General features: G+C 36.7%; 1 protein-coding gene across 1 annotated transcript in view; it reads left to right on the top strand.

Annotated features, from left to right (window-relative positions):
- The window catches only part of ARAP2 (ArfGAP with RhoGAP domain, ankyrin repeat and PH domain 2), a 118,088-nt gene that overhangs the window by 31,377 nt on the left and 59,091 nt on the right, over positions 1-27,620 (top strand). Inside the window, exons 10-11 of the mRNA XM_064712425.1 lie at positions 370-490; positions 3,133-3,314. Of these exons, the coding sequence (XP_064568495.1) occupies positions 370-490; positions 3,133-3,314 (303 nt within the window). The remainder of the gene's footprint in view (positions 1-369; positions 491-3,132; positions 3,315-27,620) is intronic.

Here is a 27,620-nt window from a genome sequence, read left to right as displayed (position 1 = left end):
TATCATACAAGTATAATAATTATATGTTTTCAAATCATTTTTCTTTGAGATAGTAAATGTAATTTACTTTGGCATAAAATTGTAAATTAAAGTGTTATGTTTTGCAATATTAATGTAATGAGATAATTTATGAAGCTGAATCTTAGATATGCACAATCTATCTCATCATGGGATTTTATTCTATTTTAGAAGGTAGTAGATGTGCATAGATCCAGAACAGTGAAGCTGGTGATAGGTAAGTAGTAGTGAAGGTGTTCACTTACTCAGTTATATGAAGTGTGGTGAACTCCCTAAACATCATGACAAGTAGTGTTAGAGGAATTTAAAATTCTCTGAGAATGAAATATTTTGACTGCCTTTTTATTACAGGAAGTGTTCTCAAAAGGAATAATACTGCTCTCTGCAATAGCAACAGTAAGAGCTCATGGGGAGAATAAGTTTGAAGTTGTCACATCCCATAGGACTTTTGTTTTCCGTGTGGATAAGGAAGGTAAGTAGAAAATGTGTTTCTAGAAATTGCCGAAAAGCCATGTAATCACTGTTGATAAATTCTGTTTGTGAAATGTAGCTTGTTTTATTATGAGAAATATTTCCAGAGTTGGTTTAAGCTCATGGAGTGAAACTGGAGAGAACTCTGAACTTTGTTAGAACAGTGAAAATTGCTGGGCAATGGCTTTTTCAAATATCAAAATGAGAAGACTGTTTTCCTGCCTCCTCCCCCATCCTTCCCAAAGATTAATTTGTCTGAACATTTCTCAAGTCTCACTAACAGCTCTTACAGCCTGTGCACTCTCAGACATCTCTGAGTTACCACTTGATAAGAAATTGACAAAGAGACAATGAATGATGCCTGGGATGTGTTGCTGTGATCGAAGGAAATCCAAAGTTTTCTGTCTTAAACAGTATTTTCAGCCAGGTATTGATAGAGATTACAAATGTAAATTGTAGCAAGGAGGTTAGTATGCCTTCTAATTGAATGCTTTATCAACCTACAGCTGTAATATGTGGAATCAATATCAGTGCATGTATGATTTATTTATGGAACCAGTCAAATAAAAGGGAATGCCTAGAAAAAAGGAGTTGTGCAATATGTATTTACAGCAGTACATGCCAGAGCCATTATAGCTCTGGGGCCTCTCAGCATTTCCATTATCAAATCCCATTTTTATGGGTTATAGTTGGTAGTAAACATTTGCTGCAGGCTGTAACTGGCGTGCAGCATCAATGAACAAATCCTTCTTATCAGGTTTGGCTCAAATAATTTTAGTCATTTTTATGCTCTTAGCTGAGTTTAAAAATATATATTTCTTTATTATTTTTGCATTTCTCTTCTATATTTATTTTAATTTTTTTTTCATAAAATATAATATAGCCATCTTGGTGCAATATGTTTTGGGGGTCTGCAATTTTTTTTCTAGGACTTTGCCTTGGATACTATAGAAGTGTTAAAAACTTATGCTGACTTGTAAAATATATTCAGAGCGACCACTTGTTATACATGGAATTCCATTTTCATACAGTGTATAACCATCTTTGGACATAGTAAGATGTCTGTAAAGCTGTTCACTTAAGGTTAGAAATGCCTATTGTGTAAGGAATGTGGTCCAGAACTGGATGATGTATTCCCAGTAAAATATATAAATAACCCTCCTTGATTTTTGTTATGTGCTAAAAACAAAACTGTTACTTGATGCTATTACTTCTGTGGATTTGTGTTTAGGCATTGCTCTGGGACTATTCAAAGGGTACTTAACTTCTTTCAAAGATTTTGAATTTGAGACCTTTACATGTATTTTGATATCAGAAATGCATTACTTTTGGATGGATTTAAATATCTAGAGGAAAAAGCAGTATATGTAATGGTTTGGAAAGTTTAGGGGCTTTTGGGGGCAAAAGGGATAGCAGTGAATTAGAGTATAACTTGCTCAGATGCAGTGAGATTTTGTTTCACCACAGTGAAATACCATTAAAAAAAGACACTTCTAGAGTGATTTGATGCCCTTAGCTATACTAAAGTACTTTGAAAATATTACTGGAGTATTTTAAGACAGCATGTATGTATTTTAAACCAAATTTTTTACAGGAACACTTGGATCACATTCCCTGTGCTAGCTAATTTGTCAGGCTGCTGTCTTCCTTTTCTACACAGTATTTTATGACACCTAAATTTGTGTATTTGTTGCTGTATGTTGCACATATACCATTTATGAAGTAAGCAGGTTATTATTTCAGTGGTGCTCCCTACAGTCTTCCAAGCTAATTTTGCCATCTTCATACATACTGTGAATAGAACTTCCAATCCCTCCCTTCCCCCCTCTACATCTCCCCTGCCCCCAATATATTTTGTGATCTGGCTCTTTCAGAGCAAACAGTTGAAATATTCATGATATTCCAATTGCATAAGGCAAACCTAATTCATTTGGACTACTCAGCATTAAAGTATATTGATCTTAGTCCAGTCAAATGTCTGAACACAGTGAATGAGACTGAGAGAAACTTTATTACTTCACCTCCTTGTGTTCATGTATTTGTAAGATGTTACATTAATAATGCATGCAAAGATGCTCAAACACACATTTTCTTAATTACTCAGTACCCTTGACAATGTCAAGCTTAAACACCACACCTTAATGGAATAGATTGTAAGTCACCAAGCAGTTTTTCTTGAAAGCATGGTCAAGCATGGAATAGCAGTGATGATTTGTCTCTTCAGTGACAGATCATATTTAGGCTCTGGTTTCTGCTTACACAACTTGTAATGCTGTAATTCTTTCCCATTGATCTGGCTTCCAGAAGGTGCCAGATCATGCCACCTGTCTGTCACCTCAGTCTTCAAGCTGTCTGGAATAAAGTATCTCAGAACTAGCAGTCATGATTTTAGCAATCTTGATCATTGGTTTGTTTGGATTGGTTGTTGGGAGTTAATTGGATGTCTGTCCTTCTAACACCTCCACTGATACAGATTCTCATTATTTTTATTTACACCTCCTTGTCAACGTGGGCGTTCTCTCTTATTTGGCATGGCTGTACCATCAACCAACATAGCAACAATGTTGGGAAAACCAGGGTGCAGAGAAGAATGAAACTACTGCTTAACTAACTGTCTTTGACTGACTTTTTTTTCTTGTTTAGAAGAAAGAAATGACTGGGTTAATACGATGCTCGATGCCTTGAAATTGATGTCTGATAATAACTCTCAGTCTCGAACTTCTGTCACCCCTGAGAAAAGTGGATATCTTGAGCTGAAAGGATACAAAACCAAAATCTTTATTCTACTTCAGGGGAGTACTGTATGGATCTGCAAAAATGAGCAGGTAAATTTTTCATGTGCTTTTTTGTGAATGAAAGCTTATAAAAATGGTTTTAACTAGTGAGTTGGAAATTGATGGCTCTTTGTGAATAGGTGCATTTCAATATAAATGCATATCTCCTTATATGTAGTGCTTTATTGCTGAAATTCTCAGAAGGCTTCACAAAGCAGGCAAAGAATCATTATGTCTGTTGTACAATAGAAAAGAAAAAGAATATATAGTGAGGTAAAGTGAAAAGCTCTGAGTGTCAAAACATGTTAGTGTCAGGGCTGGGATTAATTCACTCTCAAAATGTGGGCCATAAGCACTCAATCACAAGGCTTATTTTGTGCAGTGGTTTCAGTGTTTTATAATACACTGCCCTGGAAAGTGTACTATAAAACACTGAATACCTCGTGGTATTTAACTGATACTTCAGGGAAATGTTCAGAAATGATGTTCTTTTTGTTTCCAAGAATAGAGACTGGCCAGATTCTGTTGTGCACTGCAATACTTTAAACAAATTCAGTATTAAAAATGTGAAGTAGGCCTGTCTTTTCAACTTCCAAAATCTAGGGCTTTTAGTTTTGTTTTGAGCATGACTATATGATAATATAAAGTGGAATTCTCTAGGGTGCCGTAGGCAGGGAATAAATGAGGATAGTTGGGTTCAATGAATAATTGTGTGAACTAGTGGAAGAAAGATCTATTGACGTTAAATGGCAGGTGCTGTTTTTTTTGTGAGGCAATTCACTACCCTCAAGTAGCTGGAACCTGGGATGGCACTGGGGGAGGTGTTTTTACATTCTTGCCTTGTTTTTTCAAAGTTGTCTATAGGCAAATCCCTGTCTCAACTGTCTCTCTTGGAGTTGATCTCACTTCCTCTCCTGTTACTCTCTCTGTGAAGTTATTTAGGTGTGCTTGAGGGTCCACTTAATGTTTGATACAAAATCTTATCATTCTTTCCCAGGCTATGGCAGGAAATTAGAGACTGAGGAAGACCTGTTTTTCTTTCTACTTCCTGTACTTCAAGGAAGTTTTAGTTGTTAGGTACATTCTTTGAGGTCAGTCAACTGCCAACAAATCAAGAATGTTGTAATTGGGTTTGCATGGCAAACCTGAGGAGGGAAGAGCAGCAGAGACAAAGTGTGATGAACTGGCTACAACCCCCCATTCCCCATCCCCCTAAGGTGCTGAGTGGGGAGGAGGTAGCGAAAATCAGGAGCAAAGTTAAGACCATTAAGAAGGGAGGGGTGAGGGAAAGGTATTTTAAGATTTCATTTTATTTCTCACTATCCTGCTCTGGTTGGATGGATAATAGAAAATAAAAATGAAACTAATTTGCCCAAATTGAATCTGCTTTGCCAGTGACAGTAATTGGTGAGTGATCTCACCTTGTCCTTACATTGTCCCTCAATACTTCTCTTACATTTTCTCTCTCCCGTCCAGTTGAGGGAGAGGGGGAGTGATAGAGAAACTTTGATGGGCATCAACCCACCACAAACATGATACAGTTTATGAATTTCTGCTGTTCTGTAACTATATAAAACCTCCATAAATTATTTAGATATGTAATGCGATACCAAAAGTGTATTTGCTGTGTGTCTTTTGAATTTAAACCCACAGCATGTGTTTTGCTGAATGATCATCAGGGAGAAAAATTGGTCTTCATAGCTGAACACAGTACTCTTTATGTAGACTGAAATCTTTAGGCCTGATTATTGTAATGAATAGGTGACCTGTCAGTTTATTTAAGTTCACAGCTCATGTTTAAGGAGGAGCAAAACCAAGATGCAAACACCACCCTTCCTTTCTGAGATCCTATATTTACTGAAGTGCTCTTGCACTTCGAATGAAGTTGACTGACTTCATAGTTGTTGCTTGTGGGACTCACACCATGAGAGTGCTCAGTGTTAGTCCTCTGTCGTGGCACTTCCAGGTATTTTATCTGTGAGGGTCCATGGAAAGCATTCTCATCCATGAAAATCTTTTTGTAGATGTTCATTGTTAACAAGGCACTTTTCTTTTCAGGACTTAATGCTTTTTGAATCTTATGCCCCTGAATATTTTTGAGTGGTCCCTGTGAATGTTCTGAGCTTTATTGATTGAGGAGTAAAGATATTTAGACTTGTGAAGGAATTTCTCCTCCAGAGTGATAGGTCATTTGAAATTAGTTATGTCCCTCTTGAGTACTGCAGTACCAGGCATCAAATTTTTGCTTTTTCCCTTTGTTCTTACTCTGCTTGAATGTAACTGTTGGGAGCATCTCTCTTGCCTCCAGTTGTGCTTTGAACTTCCTCTGTTTACATGGGTCATTCCCAGCTCTGCCTACTGTGCTGAGTCAGTTTTTCTGACTATACGTTGATACAAAACAGAGCCATTTACTCCTGAAGGGTTCTTGATTGCCCTTTTCTGCATTTTCAGAGTGCACATTATATGATTCAGATACCCTAAGACTGCTCCTCTCCCCCAAATCTGTTTCTACAGATTTTTAAAATATTTTTGTGTGTGTGTGTGCATGTGTGTTGGTTCTATTGCTTGTGCTGTTGTGTGGCAGATTGTATCTGCTCTGCCCTTTCAACATCATGCATTTCAGAATTACTTCATCTGATCATGAAAGCACATCCTTATACAGCCCTTTTCCTAGTTATATATTCCCTTCTAATACATGGATGCTCTGCAAAGATCACTGATTGCAGTGCAGCAGAAGGCAAACCAAAATCAAGCCCTGAAACAGAATGGTTAGAAGTGCTGCCAGCCTGTTAACTCCTCCTGTGTGTATGAATATTGTAAATAATAGTGCAAAACTATCTTCTTCCCAAAGCCGACTTATCTAACCCTCAGAAAATTAAAATGATCCTAAGATATTTCTTTGCAGATTCTGCATTTGAACAGTATCCTTTCTTCATGCAGTTTCTGGATGCTTGTGAATCAAAAGAAATACATTCTGTCTTTGGGCTTTCAAAGTCTGCAATTTTTTGACTACCTCTGGTGTTTTAATTTCAAGTTGGAAAACAGAATGATTTTTACTGCAGTACTGAAGAAAACTGTCACAATACAGCACTGATCCATTAGAGGGCGCTGTTGATCCAGAAATCCTTCCCTGCCTCAAGTTTGCAGTTGAGCCGGTAATTATTAGGCAAATCTGTCCAGGGATGTCCTCAAATCCTGTTCATATTGGAATTCACATCCATACTAGGCTCCTGGAGAGCCTTAGAGGGGTTTATTATAACTGCAGTGCTAAAAGACACCTATTTAGACTTCTTACAATGTTGAAATGAGATTGGATCGAGCTTATTCATTGATTTCTAATAAACTTGATAGAGGAGAGTCTGCTGTTACTTTAAAAAAAAAAATTTTCAGTGTTAAAAGTGGAGAAGATCCTAAGCCAAATGCCAAATTGTAACTTTACCGCCATGAACTTTGTGAAGTTCAGATTGAGATCAGAACATCATGTCTCAGGCCTCTTTCTAGTTAAAAAGTGATTGGTTTAGCTTGAACTTGTGGCAGTGATATAGTGCTAGTACGAAACCATCAATTTCTTTGACTCATGTAGTGTAAATTTCTTAAACTTCCTCTCTTGAGCAGAAGTGAAAAGTAAATCGTACTGGATCAATTTGTTCAACCTGCAGCTTGCTGAAATTCCCATTTCTGTTTCATTCGTGCTTAAATAAAAAAATGAAATCTGATCATTCATGGCAGTTCAAACATTGGCTGGAAATGTCAGTCTGCAGTGGCAGTGCCAATCTTCCCTTGGTTACCATCAGAAGGAGTCTGACAAATGCTTGTCTGGTCTGCTTGAATATATCTGCTTTGTAAGGCTATATTTAAGATTTATTGGTATCTAACATCAAGGAGGGCCTAGGTATCATAGTGTTTGTGCTAGAATTTGGCTTTGAAAAGAGAAATCAGGATAATCTTCTTACTGCTTTGGGTGATTAGATGTATTTAGCTGGGATATTTGAGGAAACTTAGCCAAATAAAAAGATAGGGGGCTGGTATGTCTCTGTGCCGTAATAATTTGTGACATGTTTTCTCTGTGCCTACTCCAAGTTCAAGCTATAGTGGTGATGAGTATTCTCTCTGTTATGTATAAGCAATAATATGCATTACTTATTAAAAACCACTTGTTTCATTTTGGCTCAATGTTCCTATTGATTTCAGAGGGTGTTTTGTTTTGAGAAAGATTTAAATGATGTGCTCTGTGGCAGATGGAAATGTTTATTCATGTTGAATGAACCAGTAAGGGTGCCTAGTAATTTTAATTTCTTCTGTAATGCTAATGGTGCACTTAAAGCAAAACTGGACAATACCAAAGGATGTATTAGGAGAAAGGATATTAAATAGGCAGAAAATGGCAAAGGGAGGGAGGGATAATGTAGAGACCTATACAAAGATAACTGAAAGGACAAGCCAAAGCTGATGCTTGAGATTGGCATCTTGGAAGAGAGGAAGTGATGTGAATGTCAGTGGAAGGAAGCAGAAGGGATGTGTGCATGAATCTCTGTCTGCATAAGAGCAGAGATATGTCCTTGTCTCTTAAGAAATACAGGCTTAAAGGGGAGCATTTTTGAGCAACCTGATCTAGTGAAAAAGATGCCCCTGTTTCGGGGGGATTGCATTAGATAATCTATAAAGGTCCCCTCTTACCCAAACTATTCTGTGATACTGTGAAATACATATAGACATACATACATACAATCCCAGAGACATTGTGGTTGAGGTTCAGGGGCAGACTTGGAAGTCTTTTATTGAAGTGAAGGGAGTTGACCCATCCTAATTGATCAGCATCGAACTCCGATTTATTGATTCACCAGGCATATTTTATAGCAGTGTTAATTAAGCTCCTACATATTGCAAAATCCGAGCTCGTCATAGGTCACAGATTAAAGACCAACCCCTCCTTTTGTTTTCAATACCTGTGGTTTGTTATTGAAACCAAGATTTGTGTTCTCACCCTGATATGAAAGATTCTCAAGGCCTCCATGTTTGTCACTTTGCTTTCCCATACTTTATCCAAGGACAAGGTATTTACTTGTTATTGGAGACAGGCTTGAGAACTCTTGCTGTTTACAGAAACATGCCTGGGAAACAGGCTTGAGAATTGCTGCTTAGAGCTGCCTTTTAATTTTCCATCAGCTGTATATTTTCATGGCCTCTTTCCTTCAAGCCATGTCTGAGCAAAATTCTCCAACAGTCTTTTGGTGTACAACAATGGGAATTTATAATGATACTGTGCAAAAGGAATTGTTTATTGGAAAATGTTCTGGTTTTACTTGGAGAAAATGGTATCCTGATTAATAATCAAGCACATGATGAGTGAGAGAGAAATCCTTTTAAAAAAAAAGTATCGCTAAAGAACAGTCAAAAGTGTTTAACAATGGAAGGTTACCAAAGAAGAACACTTAAAAGAAGTCCTGAAGATGAGCAATAATGATTGGTTGTCATGCTAAAGCATAATGAGAAATTCTTTTCAATGTATGTAGATTCTTTGGTGTATCATCATGGTTATATTTCTGAATATAATGAGTACAAGGTGATGGAAACAGCAATACAAGAAAAAATTGAGGAGAGGAGTTGTATGCAAGTTGAGCAGCAAGGAAAATACTTACAAGTTTTGACATCTAATGAGGAACCCTGAGAAAAGCAACTGAGTTCTGAAAAGGATGCTAGGGAGAAAGATAGGGGAGTAAAGGCAGCAAAAGGAAGCAGGAGGAGGAACGAGACCATTTGGATGGCTGATAGAGAAGGAGGGAGAAGTGCCTGGTGTGTATGGGGTGTGGCAGTGGAAGGAGGAATTACTGAGAATAAGACAACAAGAAGTGCAATCCTTGTAATTGTGTTTCTCCTGTTTCCCATTCTCATCCCACATCCCCATCACCCTTGCCCCAAGAGCATCTGTGCTTTTAGAGATTTTATGATGAAAAACTGCTGTTTGTAATAACTGAGAAACTCTAAAGAAACTGTGATGTACTTGATTGCTAGTGCAGACCATGATCAGACATGGCTACAAACATGGTTACAACTGAGCTTGCCTGTAACACCTTAAATAGGTGGAGGTAACTGAAAAACAAAGGAACATTTGCTATTTGTTTTTTGATTCGTTCCAGCTTCGCTCTTCTTCATAACAATACAAATCTGTAGCAAATGTTAAAAAGCAAAAACAGAACAATGCAAAAATATACCAAGTACATTGGAGGGGGAAAGAGTAATATGAAGAAGTATTTTAAGGCAAAATACACTGATACCTTGGTGACTTGTAGTGGAATTGAATGATCCAGCGTCTTTTAAATATAGTTATTTGCATCAAGCTGTAGTTGGAATGATAGATTAAGGTCACATCCCTAATTTTCTAGCATTTCCTTGCAAAAAATTCTTTCTGATTTTCCACACTCAAAAATATAGCAACGATCAATTGCTGTGCATGACATAAGAAACAACTGAACAGGAAATAACTTGAATGGTGTAAAAAAGCTTTAAATCTTTTTTTTCTTGTTTGTTATAATACAAAATTAATGATTACAAGAAATCATGTTGAGTGGGGAAAAGGTTTGTTGTTTTTATGAAAATTCTTCAGTTTTAAACTAATTGCCCCCCTACTTCAAAAAAGATTAAAAAGTAGATTTTTAAAATAATATGCTGCTGAAGTGGCCCAGTCAGAGAAGACAAATGTGTCAATGACCACCTTTATAGGGAAGATCTGCGTTTTACATTCAAAAATAATTTTTTGTGATGTTGTTCTAGGTTGTGGATATTAGAGAACACAGAGAAGGGCATAAACAGGACTTCTATAAAAAAAAAGTAAGAGTTAGTGTTAAGTTCTTCTACGTGCAGCTAAACTTTGGCTCTGAGGATTTTTCCTGCTCATTTTTTTTTATGCTAGATCTTGTTGAGATGTAAGTACACCTAAAGTAGTCATGAAACATGGTAAAAAGTGTAATGCTTCCACAATTGAAAAAAGCTTCCTGAAAGTCTGATTTGGAGTGAAGTTGTCAGTTTCCAGTAATGCTCCATCAAGCTTTATGGATGACTAATACATATATAGCCAGCTACCTTAATCACTTAGAAATTAACAGTGAATAAAAGTGGGGTTTGTTTGAATATCATGAAGATTTTAGATAGTGGCAGAGCACACCCATAAGCAGTAGAAGAACATTTCAGGTCTACTTGCCATAAGGCTGTTACACAATTAATGCAATGTTGGGGAAATCCATTTACTTCTAAGAGTACTGAAATTTCCTAAGATCATTGTCCATCACTAGATATGTTGCTTGTTTTTAAGAACTGCTAGCTTGGCTTCAACTCCCAAGGTAAAAGAAAGTATTGGGTCAAAAGCCCTAAACAGAGGAACCAGAGCATGGTTATGGGAACTTCCTTTTATAATTGTAGACTGGCTTTGTATTTATCTTTTTATTTTAAATCAGATGAGAAAGTTATTTCTGCATTCACTTAATCCAAAAGGTTGTATAATCAGCATATATCTGTATATATACACACTTAAATAACAAAGTCTTCTTTTTTGTATGTGTGTTCAAGAAGGTTTGAGGTGACAATGAAACTGAAAGTGTTTTTCAAGAACATTTGGATCTCTCTTCTCTCAGTAGTTTGATATACTGTTGAATTAAATGCAGCTAGAACACTATTTGATTTCTGTTTAATTGTAAACATATTAGTCAGCTCTCATAGGAAACATACTGAAAAACTAGTCAGTAGCTTTGCTTTGCATTTCTCTTTTAAATTGAAGGCAATGTAAAAAATTTTCCCCATTCCTCTATTATTTCTATGCATTTGCCGCATTTGGTTTAATTTACTGATTACTTTTCTTTCCTCAGCCTTTTTTTTTTCCTATACTTTATTTCAAATATTAAACTAATTAAGATAGCTAAAATACTAAATACATAAAATTACATGGCTGTTACAGCAGCGAACACCAGAGCATTTCTGAGGCAGTGTAGAGAACATACCTTCACAGAAATATTTGTTCCACAAACTTAGGTGCAAACATCTGGTAAGATCCTCCTAGAATCATCATAAAATGGGTTATGTTGGAAGGGACCTCAAGGGTAATCTAGTTCCAGCCTCCCTGCCATGGACAGGGATGCCACCCTCTAGACCCAACCAACCAACACAGCCTTGAAGGCTTCCAGGGATGGAGCATCCACAGCTTCTCTGGGAAACCTGTTCCAGCACCTCACCACTTTCACAATAAAGAATTTCTTTCTAATATCTAATGTAAACCTACTCTCTTTCAGTTTGGATCCATTCCCCCTTGTTCTGTTACTACATGGCATTGTAAATTGTCCTTCTCCATCCCTTTTCAGGCTGCAGATAGTGTCACCCTACAGCCTTCTTCAGGCTGAACAAACTCAATTCTCTCAGCCTTTCCTCATAGGAGAGGTGCTCCATCTCTCTAACCAGCTTGGTGGCCCTCCTCTAACAGGTCCATGTCCTTCCTGCGCTGTGCCCCCAGAGCTGGCTGCAGCCCTGCAGGTGGGGTCTCACCAGGGCAGAGCAGAGCAGAGGGGCAGAATCCCCTCCCTCCCCTGCTGCCCACGGGGCTCTGGGTGCAGCCCAGGACACCTTTGGCTCTCTGGGCTGTGAGTGCCCATGGCTGGGTCGTGTCCAGCCTCTCACCCAGCAGCATCACCAAATCCTCCCTGGCAGGGCTGCTCTGGGTCTGTTCATCCCCCAGCCTCTGTGGATACTGGGGGTTGTCCTGACCCAGGTGTAGCACCCTGCACTTGATCTCATTGACCTCATAAGATTACCATATGCCCACTTCTCAAGTTTGTCCAGACCCCTCTGGAGACACTCCTGTCTCTTGGGAGTGTCAACTGCACCACTCAACTTGATGTCATCCTCAAATTTGATCCCCTAATCTGTGTCAATAATGAAGATATTAAATATCACTGGTCCCAGTGCAGACCCCTGAGGGGCACCACTTATCACTGATGTCTGGTGGGTGTCTCAGCCATTGACCAGTTCCCTCTCAATGTGACTTTCCAACCAATTCCTTATCCGCTGAACAGTCCGCTCATCAAATCAGGGTCTCTGCAGTTTAGAGAAGAGATTTTGTGGGGGGGGACTGTATCAAAGGCTTTACAGAAACTCAGAAAAATGACATCTGTGACATTTCTCGTGTCCACCAATGTAGTCATTCCATCATGGAACACCACTAGGTTACTTAGGCAAGACTTTCCCTTGAGGAAGGCAAGCTGGCTGTCTCAAGTCTCAATCTTCTCCTCATCTGTTGTCACCAGACTTCCTTGATAGCATATGTGAATTCGATGCCATAATTAGTGAAAAATACCATAATATACTATTGCAAATTTTTGTTTAGTATATAAATTCTGTTACAAATTTTCCAGGTTTGAAATCCGTTACAAGTCAAGTAGATGTGGTTTCTGAATTCAGTCTATACTTCCTGTGGCAGAGGTCAGACAAGTAATGTCACAGAAGGATGTTTCTCTTTTTTGGTACGTTGCCTAACATGAACTAAGTTGTATGGATATCCTTCTGTTCAAGGTAACAGGTGGGGTTATTTTGTCCAGACTGAAGGGGAAAACAAATATTGCTGAAGACCAGGATTTGCCTAATCTATGACAAGTATCATCAGATGAGCGTTGGCAGTCACTCTATGATGATTAAAGTTTCCTCCTTGGTTGCAAATCTGAATAAAAATGGATTAGTGTGCACCTGCAGGAGACCAAAGTACATGTCTGCAATTCATTAATAAGCCTTGTAGCTGGCACTGTAATGTTTAGAACTCCGAGCACTTAAAAACAAGTGATTGATCATAATGCATTTAGCTTGCAATAGCTGATCATGCAGGAAATGCAGAGTGTTCATAAAGAAAGCAATTTTGGCATTCATGGATTTCTGTAGTTATTCAGTGGTGATTTTCGAGATTGGGTGGTTTTACTTCAATCTCTGTTGGAGATCATCAGAGTAAGAACTATTATAACCTTTTGAAAATACCCAGAATTTGTAGTACCCCCTCCCTTTTTTCCTCTTCATACTTTTTCAGCTTCCACCCTTTTTGTACAAAATGCTTAATTCAACAATAGACACTTGCTCCAAAACTGTTCTATTCTTCACAACGTGGGCTTGAAATGAGAACAGTAGCTTTCATGGCAGTGCAGAGAGAGTAGGTTAGAGTTGCTATTGGACTACTAAAATAATTAGGCCATTGGAGTTTTTATTAGTTATGCAAAGTGAATGGTTTAAAATAAGAATTATAGAGGTGATCCTTAAAATACTAAGATCCTTAATATCATTGTAGCTCAAGTGACATTTTAATTTTTTTGGGGCCATAAATATTTTATTTTTCTTTGTCTGTGCTGATTTCTTTATGTCGTTTGGTGCAGTGTGGTATTGTTTAGGTAATAAACATTATTTTTGATACTCTACTATTTTTTATCTACAAATTTTCTTCTAAATAAATGAACCATCCTTATAGCAAAGGAAGAGAATTTATGATTTACAGCTTAGTGTGAATGTGGGGAATACCCCAGTGTGCCTTCTCAGCAATAATTACTGTCCCTAGTTAATAAATTGCTAGGCCAACAAATTTGAACTTAATCAACTCAGACTGAATTCTTACTACATGAAACACTTCAATGCCGTGGTTATTAAATTAAATTCTCTCTTAGATATTTTGCATACAAAGTAACATCTTTTTAGGGATGGCATGTTTAAATCTCATTCATTAAAAACAATATCTTAGATATATTTCCAAAAAACTTCACTCAAAAGTTACTTCCATCTCAGCATGTGGGTCAGGACCTCTCAGAGATCCATCAGAACGATTGATTGATATCTAATGCTGGTGAAAAATCTTACATGCACTGAGGAGTTGTTACCTTCACTTAGGATGGAAGGTTGTCAAAACACTTGGCTGTGGGCATCCAGCAAACCATTTAAACAGGCCTGGACAATGGTTGAAAGAAAAATATATTGAGCAAAATACATGGAAAGCTATGATTCAGGAAATAAATGTAGAAATAATCTTGCTTATATTGTGAGTCATGCCTAGTGATGTACACTAGTATGTTTTGTTTTCAAGCAACTTTTATTTGGTTTGCCTTGTTTTTCTTGGTTCTCTTTTTCCTCTTGGTAGACCTATTTATTGTACCTCTGTGGCATTCTCAATAAAATTACTTTGAAGAAAAAGCTGACCCAAATAATACAATGGGTGATGAGTGTGTTTTAATCAGGGAGATAAACACTTTCAATGTTGACTTTGCTTATCCTTTTGGGGATTCTGGTATGCAGTATTTAATTATTACATTACATAGATTTTATGTCCATTTTTTGTTTAAGGTAGGTTAGGCTATTAAAAAATAGTAAAAAAAAAAAAATCTCCTGCTGCTGTCTGTGGATATGTCTCTATTTCAGTTATCACAAAATTGTTTGTCTTGTACCAGCCAAAGTTTCCAAACCGTAGAGGGTTCTATGCTCTGCAGGCAGAGGGGAATCTATATCCACTTCATTTGCCCACATTTATCCTTGTCTGTGGTTTAAGACCAGGATGCAGACCTGTGTTAGAGATATGAGAGTGAGGTTTAAAAAAGATTTGAAGCAGAGTGGCTGCATTGGTATAATAAATATGGCTTTGTGTCCTGCTTCCTGGTTCACAATCAGCCTGTCTGGCACTTACTCGAGAGGCTCTGCAGGATGTTGTATGTATGATGCTTTTTCCAGCCAAGGGCTGTTATTCCTTGCCATGGGGTCATAAAGAAGTTCAAAGGCAGATAAAATGACAGCAGTCAGCAACAGCAGCTCAGTTCCTGCAACACAGGAGTAATTGCAGCCCATTATTATAATTGGCTGTCGCTTCTTTCCCCTGAAGGAACTGAGCAGCTGCCAGTTTAGTGGGCTGCAAGAAAACTGATGAGACGGGAGATGGGGGTCATAACAAAAGTTGAGAAACCGATCAAGGCAAAATTCATTAGTCCTGAGTAGCTGTAAGAGAGGAGAAGGAGACAGTGCTGTGACTGGTCATCACCAATGCCCATGTGGGAGGTGGATCCTGACTTCCAGGTTGGTTTGTTTCATCTTGCACTTCTTTTTTTTTTTTTTTTCACAAAGAAAGGCGAGGTTGATTCTACAATCTTTCGTCTTATTTTATACAAAACAAACCAACCACAGAGCAGAAGGCAGGAACCTCTTTATAGGACTTTGCTAGAAAGGGTTGATTTCAGCCTTAATAAGTGCATAATTTAGTTTTTCATGTGTGCTGCAGCTAAAAGGGCACAGATGACCTACAACTTGTTTAATTTAACAGCAATGTGTTGATGTTGACAACAGTGATCCTTAGGTACTTGCTTGTGGTAAATACGTACAATTAGCAATGTGAAACATGTGTCTTTATTGGTGTTCTCAGCAATAAATGCTAATGTAGAAATGGTAGTATGACATGTAGGAATGAAAGGGTTACATCTGCACACACTGTGTAGATGTAAACTGTTTCTTCATCCATCTCTCATTGATGTGGTATGGAATATCAGAAACATATTTCTTAATACATACAAGTGGGGATGTAGGGGAATTTTACAGGGAGAAGAAAAAGTAAAGGTTAATAGAGTGCACTGTAGATACAAAACCAGAGGATGTTATCACAGTTCTGTCTGATTCTGTGGCGCTCTTCAGGTCTTCTATTTGTGCAGGTCTTTTATCCTCACACCTAAATTTCATTCTCCTTTAGTGCATGTAGATCTATTTTAAAATGAACCTGAAGAGGCATGTGCAGATTTTGTTGTAGCTGCTTGTCTTTTTAAATAGAAAAGTTAAAGATGCATTGCATTTTTAGTATTTATGGGGCTGTATCAGGAAAGCTGTTTCTTGTAGGATCTATACACAGATACCTGGGGTGAATTTCCATCTCTTTGAATGTCAGTTGGAGCTTTGCCATTCATGTCAATTGCCAGTTTTTCACTTTAGTGCAGTATTTTGTTTCATTCCTGAATTCTTCTTCATCCTGGTTTCTTAAATGACACGTTCATGCTGAGAAAATATACCTCCTTGTAAGTTCAGTGTGTTTCCAGATTGCAGCTGCCCATTCCTACTAATACAGAAGGGTTTTTTGGTAAATTTCCTGTTCTTAAAAATCATTGTAGCATGTTACAACCCTCCTCACCCACAAATGGTACAAAATGCTGCTGCTGGGTTTCTGAATATCCTAAATTGGAGTGATTTTGTAATTTTAGTTCTATTTTTACTGTTTGTGACATTCTCTTTATATGTTATCTTGATCGAGTCATTGCAATTTTAATGCAACTTTTGTGTGCTGAGATGCATCTGCATGGTTTTAGTTCTGAGCCAGAACAGCATTTTTATCACCGTGCTTCCCCATGGCATGAAGTGGGTTCAGGTTGCTGCTCTCTAGGTCAGGATGTTGCTGTATGATCAGCCTGTAAATCAGCGCTTCCTTGTTTGCTTTGGTCACTTTCCATTAATAAATTGCCACTACAGGTGCTGCTCTTCACTAACCACTGATTTGTAAAAGGCATCTTGACTAATCTGAACATAGCAGTATGTGTTTCAGAAATTATTATTTTTTTATCACTGTGTGATTTTGAAGGTTATTCTAGCACAGAAAGAAAGAAGTTGTAGTCTAGGCCTGTTGCCCCTACCCAAGAATGTGCTCTGAGGCACGGGTTAACATTGCTGTTGACAAGTTTTGTTTTTTCAGTTTCTCATTAAATTCAGGTGAGTGAGATTTATTTCTTGCTTGTAAGGATTTGGGCATGAGTGAGAGACTGGAGAAGTGAAATGAATGTAGAAGACAGGTGGAATCAGTATGCTACAAAGGAGCCATGTGTCTGTAGCTTATTGTAGATCCTTAAAGACCTTCCAGTATTTTTCAGTGGGTGGCAACAGGAAGTTTACTGAAACAAGCAGAAGTGTGTAAATGGAGATAATTTGTTAAAATTTTAATATTTAGTGTTCTTTCTATTAACTAGCTGTCTAGATAGTAATGCAGAGTGTAAAGTTTATTTGAAAGATGTATGTGGAGGGCTCTTTTTTAAGGATTTTGGTTGCTTTCTAACTTCTAATCTGTTGAAGTACATTTTTGTAGAGAATGGTTGTTCCATATTTTTACAATAGTTGGTCCTTTTCTGTTAGATATTAGCCTTTGCTCCTCATTATGAAGAAAATAATTTCATTGAAAGCTTGAATTTACTTTATTTTTAAATAAGGTGCTTTTAACTAAAAATTTGTGATGGGAGGTGATATTCATTAAAAAATTAGATTCCATTCATTATGACAAAGGCATTGTGTTCGTTTGGAAGGGTATATTAATTCTACACACAGTCCTGAAACATGAGTATAGTGCAGATATTTTGGAGCTAGATCCTTCTTTAGCTGTCATAGTTGCCCATCTTAGCTTTGATAATTGTAAAATCAAAATTAAAAAAAATAATCACTAAAATCAAATGGCAGTGGCTTTTACATGGACTCATAATAAAACTTATTTACAATGGATTTACTAGGAATTCAGTAGTCTCTATACATATTTAGCACTTTAGCCACTTCAGTATTTAAGTAGTGAGAAGTAGACTGCTTATTTGTAAACTGTACTAATTCTTGAAACTCTCTTTTAAATATTTGCTTTTATATTTTTTATGCGACATCACTACCTTCATGGCATAAAGCCTAGGTAAGTATGAAAGTGAATAGCTGTATGTGTGTCCAAGTGATTTTGCTTTACAAAAATTCAAAACAGTTTCTCTGCATTTATCTGCTATTTTCATCTTTGTTTGTCACATAGAAACAAATTAGTATGAGTGAATCTGTAGCCAGCAGAAGAAAATATTTATAAACAAAAGCAACGAAACCAATCCCTCAAAGAAACAAACCTCCAAGCCCACCCCGCTCTGTTTTTGGCTGAACCAAATGCAAGGAGGCCATCTAAGCAGGAGGCATAATGCTGAAATGACTGAGTGAGTTAGGAAGGAGTCAGCTTACAGAAAGCTGTGGTGCAGCGTTGCTGTTGTCATGGCATCAGCCCTCTCTAGGTCCAGGCACAGAAGAATGTGTGGCAGAACTGTTGGTGCTGCTGTCCCTTCACTGTTTTAGAGTAAGCGTTACAGAAGTGGGAAGAATTCACAAATCATAATATGGTCTCCTTAGGTTGCTGTTTCTAGCCATTAATGGTAAGTTTATACTTTACTTTGGCTTCTAGAAAAAGTTTGAACCTCCATGAAGTCTGACACATTCTTCAAATTAATGAATATGTGTGCGCACTCTCAAAATAGATCTTCTACTAAATATTTATTTCTGTATTTCAGAAGGAAAAACATTATCTTTTTGGTTCAAGTAGTCCAAAAATGTCTGAATTTCAAATTTTAAACAAATCTGAAATTTAATGGCATTTGATGTTTCTTTCCTGCAAAGGTGAGAAATAAATAGATGAGAGTTTATGGTGTGTGGCCAGAGCTTTTGTGAGGGTCTGTACCTTCCTTGGCTTATTCTTGCCTTTTAAATTTAAGATCATAATGTCAGCTGTTAAAGTGAAACATTTTTCTTCATGGCTTTCTAAGCAGAAGGTGTCTAAAATCTCCCAAGCTGGAAAAAGTGTTTAGCACAGTCCAGAGCTCTGGATGTTTCATGTAATTCATTCATTTATTCCTATAATGTGTGTGGGTATGCGTGTGTGTGTTCAATATACACCATCTCAGAAGAGAAATTCAGTTTGATGGGATCAGAAATTTAAACTGCTCATATTATCAATATCAGCTGGAAAGTCCCATAGGGATCCAGTCATGATAAATTGGGGCATGTTTGGATTCTATTCAGATAGCCATAAATAATTTTTTCTTAGAAGTGAAAATGTCTATACTAATCAGTGCTCTTTGTATGGTGCTCTAAAAACTTTTGAAACTTTTAAAAAAAATTAATTTTCCTTTGTTATTATTTTGAGCCAGACAGATTACTTGGAAATTAAAAAGGTTTGTGAGTCAAAATAAAGCTTTGGAAAATTTCTCCATCAGGAAATGCTATTTTTGTTTGTGGTTATCGAGATATTATGAATTATGTTAGTTATTAATTATTTTTACTTGTGAAATATCACATCATAGAATTAAATTTCAGTTTATTGAAGAAAGGTAGTAAATAAATAAGAAGTCTTGATATTTACTGTGAGGACCGTTTGTCTTAACACCTTGCTGTTTATAGTCAGTAAAAGCACTGTGCTTGGTCATTGATACTTTTTTTGTTAATATCAAATTTGTTTATCACCATGGGCAAATTTTGGAGGAAAGCAGACTCTCCATTATTTGGAGGCTTTTTTGGTTTATTAGGGGAATTTTGCCAGTGGGGATGTCATAATAGTTTTCTCCCTTGTCTAGTGACTACTGTACTAAAAGACCAGTCAAAAAGTTTGTCATTTTTGCATGACAGTGATTGTAGATTTTAAGGTATTGCAAAAATGGTCACGATCTGTCCATCCTGTAAGACTTCAAACACTTTTTCATCAGTTTTTCCGGGTTATGAATACCCAACAAGATCTTTGGAGTGTATGTAAAGCTTTGGCAAGAAGATTATGTAGATATGAATTCAGAAAATTACAGCTATATGTGGTATCTTAAAATTCACAGATCCTTCTGGTCTCCAGAGAACAGTCTTGCTAAATCTAAGAAGGCTTCCATTTGTGAAGCGCTTCCAAAGAAGAGTCCAGATGGCTACTTAAAACTGTAATAGTAATATCTATGTTTAAAAATGTCTTTGTATGAACAGGAGTTTCTCTGGGTGCCTATTGCAGGGAAGTGTTTAAAATAGTGTGTGAATTTGAGATGGTGACTATAGGGATAGCTGTTTCAGCTGAATGGAAAAAAAAAGTTGGAAGGGCTCAAATACTAAAATTGAGGAAAATTGAGGCATTTCCACATAATTTTAGAATTTGCATATATTAAACTGGTATCCCTTTGGGATGAAAAAGATGTGAATTGAGTAGCAAGAAATGGGCTCTAAAATGGAATGAGTTTCTGTGTGTCAGAAGTTTTGCATCTTAAGGAACATGATTGCCTCTTTAAAGAAGAGACGATGTTATGTATAGCTATTGGAATTAAAGTAAAGGTGAAAGCCTTGAATGTAGGCTGTACTTGCTCCTGACAGGCTTTGACTTCTATTTACATGTTTATTTAGCTGTACCATCTTTATGTCATCTCATTATTTTTCATGAAGCAGCAAAAGTAAAGATCATAGCCCAGGCAGCTGCAGTGGTGTCAGCCTCTGTAGCTAACAAGGTGCTGATTTCTGAGTGAGCTCCAAGCTGCAGAGGAGCCCTGCTGGAAGGGAGTTACTGTAGTTGTTCAAACTGGAACTTTGCCTGCACTTCTCTTATGAGTGTGTGGTGGGGGAGAGGGGGACATAACACAGGAAGCAGGTTTGTCTGCCGTGCTTGGCTACCTGTCAGGGTATTTGGGAAGATGGCAAGGAAGGTTTTGTGTGCAGTATTACCAGCTTGCTTTTGATGCTTGGTTTTGTGTGCCTCAGATGTGAGATTTTGCTTTCCTAGTATGTTGACTGACAAGAAAAAGAAAGCGTATGTCTGAAGAATGGAATATGGTCTGAATCACACTTTCTGTGTGAAAGTGAAAGCTGAGCTCTGAATTGTGGAATAGTTGAAGAATTCAGGTCCTTTAGCATATTTCTAAAGCAGGAATGTGAATGATCTTTAAGTCAAGAAATCTACTTTCCACTAATAACTTTAAACTGCTTTGTGTCAAAATGTACATCTTTATGTAGAATTCAGGTTCTTATACTGAACTTGCATATGTTGTTTCTGAAGTACATAATTTGCATACATACAAATTATTTGTAATGGCATGGTTGAAGCATGGATTGTTTCTTCCCTTTTAGCATGTTTCAGCACAAGTGAGAAACGCATATATATTTGGAATTATGATCTTTACTCTCTGTTGTCTTATTCTCTCTTTGTTTTTGAGGATTAAGAAATAGAAGCTTTTAATTGATATATTTGTGTTTGTGGCTGGTGACTTTGCACATCCCCTTACAGATTGCATCATCTTGCCTCAATTCACTGTGACCATACTGTAAAGCCTTTTCTTATGGGACTGGGTAGTAAAGATGTGGGGAAATGTGGACTCTATGTTCTCTGTTCTGAGCTATTTTCCTTAAGTCTTGCTAAGACCTGAAGATTCATTGGCTGCTATTATGTTGAAATTGATCGAAGCCAAGGATCTTTCTAGAGTAAAAGCTTACTTGGGGTTACATGGGGAGACAAATGCTCCTGTGTTATTTAAACCTAATTTTTTTTAAGAACTCAGCCGAAAACCTTTGGTAACATTACCTCAGTTACAAACTTTTGTCCCCCTCTAATCATGGGAAAACTGTTCTTATTTCTAAGACCTTAATTTCACCTCATTATAATATTGTGTAGTAGATACTATAATGTGCTATTTCCTTCCACAGGATCACTGCCTATTTCAGTGCATTGTCTATTTAGTAATTGTTTGATAATTTCAATTTCTTTTCATGGTATAAGCCCATGCCTTTTTTGTAGCACACTGTTGATCTTGTTGAAAAGTGCTTACATTAAAATTATTCCTTCACTGATAAAGGAATGTTCTTTGAGGAGCAGTGAGGATTTTATTTTTCATCAGTTCCTGTAAGTTAAAGGAAGATGATTGTCTCCTCCATGTGACCACACAGTTCTGAGAAACAGAATGAAGGATTCAAATATCCATATATTTAGCATTTCTGTTTTTCTAGTCTTTTATGGGTGATTGGGAGGGAATAGTTCTCTGTCAAACTATACCTGCTCAAAATACTGCTTTCATAGGTCTTGGCTGGAGTTCCAATTGCTCAGCAGTTCTGCAAATCAAACCCTAGAGCATAAAGTCAGATACTAGGAAATGAAAAACGTACAGTGAAATGACTGTATGCTAAGGCTTTGATTTACACTGAGTAGGAACTGGAAAAGGCAAAGATAAGAGCTAACTCTCCAATATAGTATTCAGTCACTTCAATTATGTGATCCTCCTCATCTTTTTTTTGTATTTTGCAGCCCATAAAGGAAGGGAGCTTTCATCTTCATGTGTCCTAGATCCATCCCATACAACAAACGAGGCATGGGCCTGATGGTGCATAATCAAGCAATATAAAATTGTATTGATATTGCAAAATACATACATATAACTGCTGAAGTGAGGATTCTGAATTGCTTCTGTAGTAAGTGAATAGAGAGATCTCTAACTTAAATGAGAAGTACCATCTAAGGTTGTAACTACCTTAGAGTGTTCATCAGGAATGCGTTTTTTAAAGTAATCTCTTAGTTATTCCCACTTCTTATGTACTGGCTTTCATCATAGAGCCATCTCAAAGTGCAGGTATTACATTTTTTAATAAAATAATGATGTGGAATGATACAGAGAGGGATGTATTCCAGCAGTATATTCAAAATACTGCAGGCAAGCTTACTACGTGGCACTGACTAGAGCTAGTCTAAGTGGCCCTTCTTGTCATTTGCTGTCTTCCTTCTTTGTAACCACTAAAATTTTGGATGCCAGGTTGTCATTACCACTTTTGTTTTCAAAAGTAGCTTGAATCGTTATTTTTATTTTCTAATGGGGAAAAGAATTTTATAGTTAAGTGAAGAACTTAAAACTGATGATGTGACTACCTCACGTAGCATAACACATGAGCACCCAGCTACAGAGCTAACATGCACAGAACACTGGAATTTTAGCATCTCCTTGCTCATCAGGGCTTGAGTTAGCAACCTTCATGTTCTTTTAACATTATGTGTTGAGTGTGTAATTATATACTGTGTGCTTCACTGTGGTTGTATTTTGGGACCTCATTAGAAGACTGTAAGACAGAGTACCTACATGGGTTTTGTATTACAATCCACAATGTGTAACTGTCACTGGAAATCTATACGAAAAGGTTTTGGGCTGTGATGAGGGACGTAGAGAAGCCTGATGAAAAATAAATGGGGCCTCTAAGCTCAGTACATATATAAGAAGAGGAAATCAATATAAACTTGTGTAAACTTAATATCATCAAAGCAATTTGCATTACTAGTCACTCTTTATTAAACTCTTTAATATATAAAAAGGTCTTAATTTTTTTATTAATATGGAAGCCAGTTTTTTCCCGTATTTCTGTTGCAGAAATTAGCCCTCCTTAATAGCTGGAAAGGCTGAAGTGTAATGCCTCCAAATAATGAGGAGAGGAAAGAAACTATGCATACTTCATTTGAATGATTCTAGTTCTGGCTTTCACTCTCTCTGGAATAATTTGGTTGTTTGGAAGAAATCAAATACCATGGGGTAAGAATGAAGGAAAAGACTAAATCTAAATTGCTAAATTGTTAAGGGAATTTTCAGATCTTGCAGGAGTAGTGTAGTTGTCACAAACTTCGTGGTAACTTCCCCAGGGTAAATCTAAAGAGCTGTTGCAAATTAAGTGGTAAATTCAAGGAACCATTTAAGGTCCTGTTTTGGAACTCTGATCAGAGATATTGTGATTAAAGGTCAAGATTGTTCTGAGTATGGGCAGGAGGACAAGAGTAGTTTTAGAAATATGAATAGTCTTTTTATAAATTAGAATTAGGGTGGTATGAAAGATAGCTGTTAAAAAGGAAACAAAAAAATGTGCATTTATAAACACATACATACACGTTTGTGTGTGTGAATATATCTTTATATGCAATATAATGTTCTTGATTTGTTACCTCTTATCACTGTTGGATATCTATCTGTCTATCTGCATGCACCCTCTTAAATATTGCATGTCCTCAAGATCTGACAGCCAAAGACAAAAAAAGCAAATGTACCTTGATTTCATAGTACACAGGAAGGAAACTGATGTGCAGTGAGAATACTCAGTTGATGTAGAATTTCCAAAAGTGTTGTGTTCCCAACATCTATCAGTGCTATTTCTGTACTTCAGAGTTCTGTACTTCTGTATTTTTTTATTTCAAAATAAGCTACAAACATGCATTTATATATTAGGATATATACTTATGTATGTATTTGTATGTGTGAGTGTGTAGGAACATAGTCTCTTGAACTCGTGTCAGCAATTTTCCTTTTTCTCTGCTGTTGCTGTTATCCAGTTAGTCCTGTGCCAGAAAAGGAGATAAAAATATGGATTGATATTTCTAATATGAAAGTAGTAGTTAGCTAACCTTTTATTTTCGGTATTTATTTTATTTCAGTATTTTAAGTTAGTTAACTTTTTATTTTTATGTTAGGAGTATGGGTAAGGTTATAATTGTGGCTGCATTTTTTTGGTTTAATTTCCCTGAGATGTTTTCCTGATGCAAAGATTTTTTTAAATCAACTTCATACATTGGGGAGCTAATGTTAGATCCATGAAAGACAGTGCGTGCAAAGACATAGAACTCCTGTGTTCAGATGAATTTTGGTCTGACTAAACCAATAAGAATGCCAGCCCTAGTGTACTGGAGCAAAACCAAGTGGAAGGGAAAAAATAGAAAGAAAAATAATTTTCCTTTATAGGTAGCAGTAGAGAATTTTTAGAAGTGCCATTTTTTGGAGAAAGTGTGTTCGCTGAGAGTCACAAGGTTCAGGCTCTGATTACAAATTTATTTATGACTTGCAGGCAGAAAGGTGCCCAAGTCTGTCTTTTTAGGACAACATACTGAAAGTTAGGCATCCAGCAGCTCTGAAAATTTCACTTGTTCAGATATAGTTGCATGATTTTATACATATATACTTTAGTGTTCCTTAGCCTTGGTATTTATTTCTGTGTCGGTAAGATAGTGGTGGTATGTTAGAAAAGGTATGAGACTAATTTTGAATCTTCATGAATTTCATCCAAAATAGAATTGAGGAAATGTTAGCAAAGCCTGTCATGGGACAGCTTTTGCCTATGAAAAGATAATGCATAATAAAGAGGACAGTTTTGTACACTGAGAGGCACTTTATAGATACATGTTAAAGGTATGTTTAAAAATAAAAGTTAAATAATTTCATTATTTATATACAGATGACAGGTTTTCATAGGTTATGTCTTTTTCAGACAGGGATGATAATGACAGCAACAATTCCATATTATAATAATACACCCTTCAGGAAGAAACACCAGCTAATCAGAAAGCCAGTACTCACCTTAGTATTTTTAGCTTTCAGTTAACTGTGCTGTTTAGTGAATACTTTGGTTCTATTATTATATCTATGGAGAATTTTTGGGTTTTTTTTAAAGCTTTTACTGTGAACTCATTTTTCAACTTTTCTTAGAATTCATACAGATAGTATGACTATAGACATTTAAGTTGTATCTATATTTAAATTTTAAAAAACCCAAAAAACCCAACCCTCATCTTTCTCTGTGCATTTTTGAATCTTAAACTTTTCTGCCTTTGTCAGAAATCATAGTGCAGTTCAGTGTATCTGAAACAATGAGCTTTCGGTGGGTAGAAGCAAGACAATTCTTATTCTGAAAAGATACTGCTTGCTTTTGCTGTCGATATTTTTTGTATAGTTCTTGAATAGCCCAATTGTCCTTCTGTGCACTCAAAGTGAATGAATTCATCTTTCAAAGTGGAGCACTTCTTTCTTCTCTGTACCAATTCCCACTTCTGTTTCTGAAGTAGAGAAGAAGACTGCACTCCTGAAAGCATACAATTCTGAGCGCTGAAATTAAATTCTGCTGTACCTGTCACTCACAAAGCCAGGTTTATGCCAAGTGTTGTGCAGTTACCCTAAGGAGTTTGTTTGGACCATTATGGAAATAACTTCACTCTAATGCACCAATGAAGTTGCTTAATTTGCCACCATATTCTGTTCTGAAAAGTAGATTCAAGTTTCTTAACATTTCTGACATTCCTCACACTGGAATTCAGTATTGTAAGTTCTCATGCCCTTGCTGAATGTAAAGCATAATGAGTTATTCTTTCTTTAATGGGGTTGTTCAGACACTGGCCACTTGTGCAAATTTTGACAGGTTTGTGCTGCACCTAAAGGTAAAGGCTTTCAAATTAATGTACTTTGTTTCTAGAGTGCTTTCTTGGTTCTCTATTATTAAATGAAGTACTACAAATTTTGGTGTCTGTTTTCACAGACATAAATATTTGTGTGATTTTCATGTGGCAGGTTGCTTCCATGCAGCTTGCTCTGTTTTGCTCCAAGGAAAGGAGGTGCAACCAGCTGTTTGAAGGCATAAGAAACAGTCTGAAAGGAATATAGAATAAATATTTTCAAGAAGGAACATTATGGGATAAGAAGTTAATGAAATTTAGTTAGCATTTCTTTCCTTTTATGTTATGTAATGAAATTCTCAGTTGTCAGGCAAAAAATTGAAAATTCTCAGTTATCATAATATTAATAATATATAATATTCATATACAAAAGGACTTCCTTTTTTTACAGCCACTATTTGGGAAATTTATGAAGTAAAATCCTACAGAGACCTCAAAGCATGTTGTTGTTGTTGGGCTTTTAATTCTTTGAGGATGTGTAGGTCAGTGGCTAGTAAATATAATTTTCTTTGCTGCAGCTGTTTGTTTAGGGACTTTTAAGTGCATAGATTGCTGGAAGCATTTTTGGGAAGATGAGCATATACATTTTTTTGTTTGCATTATTTTTATGACTATCACCAGTAGGAAGTGCCTAAAGGGAAGCTATTCTACAGGGGAACTTTGATCTGTCTTAGTAACATAGTTATAATTTTGGTTGTCTTTGTTAATAATTTACCTTCAGTGAACTTTATTCTGGACCTAGAAGTGTATTGAACACCTTTTAACCATGGCTTCTGGTGGTTTTTCAGCTGTTATTTAATAAACAAAGAATGCATTGCACTGTGCAGGTTCAAGGATGGGCTTATTACCTCTCATTAAAAAATCAGGACTTCTTAAGGCAAATTATTTTAAGTAATTTGAAATACTTGAATCCACAAATGAAAATTGCAACCAGTTTACATCTCAGAAGCATAAACCGTTTAATTCTACAGAGGTAATGGTTTTGGGTTGTTTTGGTAAGGTTTCTTTTTTTTTTTTTCATTTCACTGATAGAAATTCAAGTTTTGTATTTTTCTTTCCTCAGCCTTTTCTTTTTCACTATTTCATGCTCCTCTTTTTCTCACTGGTGATGTGAAGTTAAGAATGCTTCACTGCTACAGAGGATGCTGTCAAGTTCACACTCAAAGGAGGTTTTTCTGCCCACTCTTTCCCCATACAGGGTGAATCAGGGACTGTGTAGGCTTAACAGAAGTCTCTGCTCTCTTCTGAGGCAGGTGTGTCAGTATGAAACCCCTTGATTTATACACAAAGAGAGTGGGGGCTGAAGATGAGGGGAGAGAATAAAAATGCCTAAGTTACAGAATAGGAGGGTGGAA

This window comes from Zonotrichia leucophrys, chromosome 4, assembly GCF_028769735.1.
Source record: "Zonotrichia leucophrys gambelii isolate GWCS_2022_RI chromosome 4, RI_Zleu_2.0, whole genome shotgun sequence".
In the NCBI taxonomy this organism is placed as follows: domain Eukaryota; kingdom Metazoa; phylum Chordata; class Aves; order Passeriformes; family Passerellidae; genus Zonotrichia; species Zonotrichia leucophrys.
Note: the sequence above shows the minus strand (reverse complement) of the source record. Positions and strands in the feature narration are given on the sequence as shown.